We start from the raw sequence: 4,720 nt of genomic DNA, 5'->3' as shown, positions 1-4,720 counted from the left end.
CAACTTAAATTTCCAAATTCAGACACGAATTTAAGTAGAAATTCAGCTACGTTTAAAGTAAACCCGTCTTTAAAATAAAGTACTGAAAAACGATATTTTGAACGCTTTTTTGCTTTATAGTCATGATACAAGTCAACAAATTTAAGACAATTTCATTAATTTTGAAGAATATTTCTGAATTATTAAAGCCAAGGTGACCTTAGGTTAGGTTAGGTTAGGTTAGGTGGCAGCCCGATGTATCAGGCTCACTTAGACTATGCAGTCCATTGTGATACCACATTGGTGAACTCCTCTCTTATCACTGAGTGCTGCCCGATTCCATGTTAAGCTCAATGACAAGGGACCTCCTTTTTATAGCCGAGTCCGAACGGCGTTGACCTTAGACAAACAAACGTTTCGTTCATGGAAAGATACCTTTCGTTAAGTCGAATCACTAAATTATAAAGACGACTTCATTGAAAAGTTTGTCGACTTTGTGGACAAGGATACAATATTTGTAGCATACACTGAAAAAAATATTGTCGTGAGGCCAAAGACTTCACGTCCTTAAATTTCTCTGATAGGAAGTTTTTCTCCTTGCCCGAAAGGCGATGAACTTTTCTATAAAGTCGTTTTTATACCCTCCACCATAGGATGGGGGTATATTAACTTTGTCATTCCGTTTGTAACACATCGAAATATTGCTCTAAGACCCAATTATATATATATATATATATATATATATATATATATATATATATATATATATATATATATATATATATATATATATATATATATATATATATATATATATATATATATATATATATATATATATATATATATATATATATATATATATATATATATATATATATATATATATATATATATATATATATATATATATATATATATATATATATATATATATATATATATATATATATATATATATATATATATATATATATATATATATATATATATATATATATATATATATATATATATATATATATATATATATATATATATATATATATATATATATATATATATATATATATATATATATATATTCTGGGTCGTGTTGAAATAATGAGTCGATCTAAGCATGTCCGTCCGTCCGTCTATTCACGCTAACTTCCGAACGAAACAAGCTATCGACTTGAAACTTGGCACAAGTAGTTGTTATTGATGTCGGTCGGATGGTATTGCAAATGGGCCATATCGGTCCACTTTTACGTATAGCCCCCATATAAACGGACCCCCAAATTTGGCTTGCGATTGCTCTAAGAGAAGCAAATTTCATCCGATCCGGCTGAAATTTGGCACATGGTGTTAGTATACGGTCTCTAACAACCATGCAGAAATTGGTCCATAACGGTCCATAATTACATATAGCCCCCATATAAACCGATCCCCCGATTTGGCTTGCGGAGCCTCTAAGAGAACCAAATTTCATCCGATCCGGCTGAAATTTGGTACATGGTGTTGGTATATGGTCTCTAACAACCGTGCAAAAATTGGTCCATATCGGTCCATAATCATATATAGCCCTCATATAAAGCGATCCCCCGATTTGACTTGCGGAGCCTCGAAGAGAAGCAAATTTCATCCGATCCGGCTAAAATGTGTAACATGGTGTTGGTATATGTTCTCTAATGACCATGCATAAATTGGTCCACATCGGCCCATAATTATATATAGCCCCCATATAAACCGATCCCCAGATTTGACTTCCGGAGCCTCTTAGAGGAGCAAAATTCATCCGATCCGGTTGAAATTTGGTACGTGGTGTTAGTATATGGTCTCTAACAACGATGCAAGAATTGGTCCATATCGGTCCATAATTATATATAGCCCCCATATAAATCGATTCCCAGATTTGTCCTCCGGATCCTCTTGGAGGAGCAAAATTCATCCGATCCGGTTGAAATTTGCAACGTGGTGTTAGTATAAAACCGCTAATAACCATGCCAAAATTGGTCCACATCGGTCTATATTTATATATAGCCGATCCCCAATCACACAAAAATTGGTCCATATCGGATTATGGTTGCCACTCGAGCCAAAAATAATCTACCAAAATTGTATTTTTATAGAAAACATTGTCAAAATGTTATTTCTATAGAAAATTTTGTAAATATTTTGTTTCTATAGAAAATTTTGTCAAAATTGTATTTCTATAGAAAATTTTGTCAAAATTTTATTTCTATAGAAAATTTTGTGAAAATTTTATTTCTATAGAAAATTTTGTGAAAATTTTATTTCTATAGAAAATTTTGTGAAAATTTTATTTTTATAGAAAATTTTGTGAAAATTTTATTTCTATAGAAAATTTTGTCAACATTTTGTTTCTATAGAAAATTTTGTCAAAATTTTATTTCTATAGAAAATTTTGTCAAAATTTTATTTCTATAGAAAATTTTGTCAAAATTGTATTTCTATAGAAAATTTTGTCAAAATTTTATTTCTATAGAAAATTTTTTCCAAATTTTATTTCTATAGAAATTTTTTTCCAAATTTTATTTTTATAGAAAATTTTTTCCAAATTTTACTTCTATAGAAAATGTTGTCAAAATTTTATTTTGTCAACATTTTATTTCTATAGAAACTTTAAACTTAATTATATACGTATTTAGTCGGCCTTTTTAGATTAATATATACCGCGTATGGACTATGTGGTATATATTACGGTGTTAGGAAGTTTTAAGATACCTTGCCATCGCGACCCAAGTAATTCGATTGTGGATGACCGTCTTCAGTAGAAGTTTCTACGCAATCCATGATGGAGGGTACATAAGCTTCGGCCTGGCCGATCTTACGACCGTATATACTTGTTTCATTATAATTAAGTGATTCATATTAAAAATGGGTATCTTAAAATGAAAGAAAATTTTGTTTGGCTAAGGTCAACTTGTCTTTAATAATTGTAAAAAAATGTTCAAAATTAAAGAAATTGTCTTTAAATTTGTTGTCTTTTTGCATCTTGACAACAAAGCAAAAAAGCGTTTAAAAATAGGAGACGTTTTCCAACGCTTTATTTTAAAGGCGATTTTTACTTGAGACATAGCATAATTTCTACTTGAAGTGGAGTCTGAATTTGAAAATTTATATTGCCATTAACACGATATTAAAGGACTTTAATTGCACACGAAGAAAAAAAAAACAGAAAAAACGAATAAATTAAAATTTGCTGCCATCCTTGGCAGCAAAACTTAAATTTATAAAAGAATTTGGTCTTAAAGTATCCTTACTCGGAATCAATACCAAAATCATTAGTGTGAAGACAAACTCTTTGGAACCAGGCATGATTTTTTTCATTGTAGAAATGCGTTTTCTATCCTAAGTCAAATTCGCATTTTAAGGACATGAAGTCATTGATCCCACGACAATATTTTTTTCAGTGCATAATTGTTGGTTTGCTACTAATAGAAGTTGCTGATGAGGAATGAGGCAGTTCCGAAACGATCGTCCATCTAACACTATAAGGATTATAAGGGGTTTTGTCCTAATCAAACCTAAATTTTCTATATTAGTTAATCTATCCTTTAGTAACCTGTAGTTTAAACGTTAAATAAAAAAAATTATTTTTATTCTTCAATTAAATAAAAAATATATGAAATATATTGCCCTTAGAGTTGATATTACTTTTTAACAGATTTTAGTTTGCTTTCATTTGTCTTTTTCTCGTCTTTCTCCGCTTTCTTATCAAAATCTTGACTAGCTGGTCCCACTCTTTGTTCGTCTGGATGATGGGGCCAAAATAATGGCTTACCCTGTCTTGGTATGAATTCTGCCAAATCTTCACGATCTGTAACAAATTGTTCCATTGTCATTTCTTCATAGGGTACCATATTGCGCAAACGTTGTATTTCCCTTTCATAGATTTTAATACGAGCATTCGATTCATCTATGAATTGCTGAACTTCACCTTTAACCTTTTCAGTTAGATTATCTAAATCTTCATAATATTTGGCAAAATCATTTATCTCATGCCTCATACTAAACGTACGATCGAGCTCCTCATAGTCACTTTGAAATTCCGTAACCATTTTGACAAATTCTTTTCGTACATTATTACGATAATAATCCCAATCAATATGGGGTAATTTCTCTGGATATTTGTTGACTCTCCTACAGAAGGCCACATTTATTAAATAATTCCAAGGACAATTTGTTGCACGAGAGTGTTATATATATAGTTAAATACATACCTATGATATTCCAAAGTTTGGTCACGAAATTTTTCAAATTGTTTCATTTGATTTTTGGGCACACGTTTTACCAAATCTGCTAAATTGACTGGGGCTAATTTTTTAGCGGCCATAATATTTTTCTTTGTGGGGGAAAATTATAGCAAATAAGAGGGAATACAAATATACAAGAATTGATATATAAACAATTATTTTGCAAAATATATTATTATCTAGCCAAAACAATAATTTCAATTTATTGAACTATAAAAACCAAAATGTCAATCACTGTGAAGAAATGTCACAGTAACATTAGGGTATCAGCTTTCTTTTGAACATTCATTATTTATCAACAGAATAACATATTATATGGAATGAACAGAAGTAGAAAAATTTTCGTTCATTCAAAGCGATTGATTCAAAAGTTACGATTTAGTGAAATTTTTACTACTAATATTTAAGATTGCCATTCCTTTTGCAGCACATCGAAATATCGATTTCCATATAAAGTATACCCTAAAAACAGTTTTCTTGGA

General features: G+C 30.3%; 1 protein-coding gene across 1 annotated transcript; it reads right to left on the bottom strand.

Annotated features, from left to right (window-relative positions):
* Positions 1-3,575: 3,575 nt before the first annotated feature.
* Positions 3,576-4,469, bottom strand: knon (knotted onions). Its single transcript, XM_075310940.1, has 2 exons — positions 4,206-4,469; positions 3,576-4,125 (listed from the first exon to the last, which is right to left on the bottom strand). The coding sequence occupies exons 1-2, from the start codon at positions 4,316-4,318 to the stop codon at positions 3,636-3,638; spliced, it is 603 nt and encodes a 200-aa protein (XP_075167055.1). The 5' UTR covers positions 4,319-4,469; the 3' UTR covers positions 3,576-3,635.
* Positions 4,470-4,720: the final 251 nt, after the last annotated feature.

The sequence above is a fragment of the Haematobia irritans genome, chromosome 5 (genome assembly GCF_050003625.1).
Source record: "Haematobia irritans isolate KBUSLIRL chromosome 5, ASM5000362v1, whole genome shotgun sequence".
NCBI lineage: Eukaryota > Metazoa > Arthropoda > Insecta > Diptera > Muscidae > Haematobia > Haematobia irritans.
This window is presented reverse-complemented; position numbering and strand designations above follow the sequence as displayed.

Bases quoted from the DNA above. Each gene is read 5' to 3' on its own strand.
- knon (XM_075310940.1), bottom strand. From the start codon at position 4,318: ATGGCCGCTAAAAAATTAGCCCCAGTCAATTTAGCAGATTTGGTAAAA. The intron at 4,126-4,205 runs GTATGTATTTAA...GGCCTTCTGTAG, and splicing joins CAAACTTTGGAATATCATAG to GAGAGTCAACAAATATCCAG.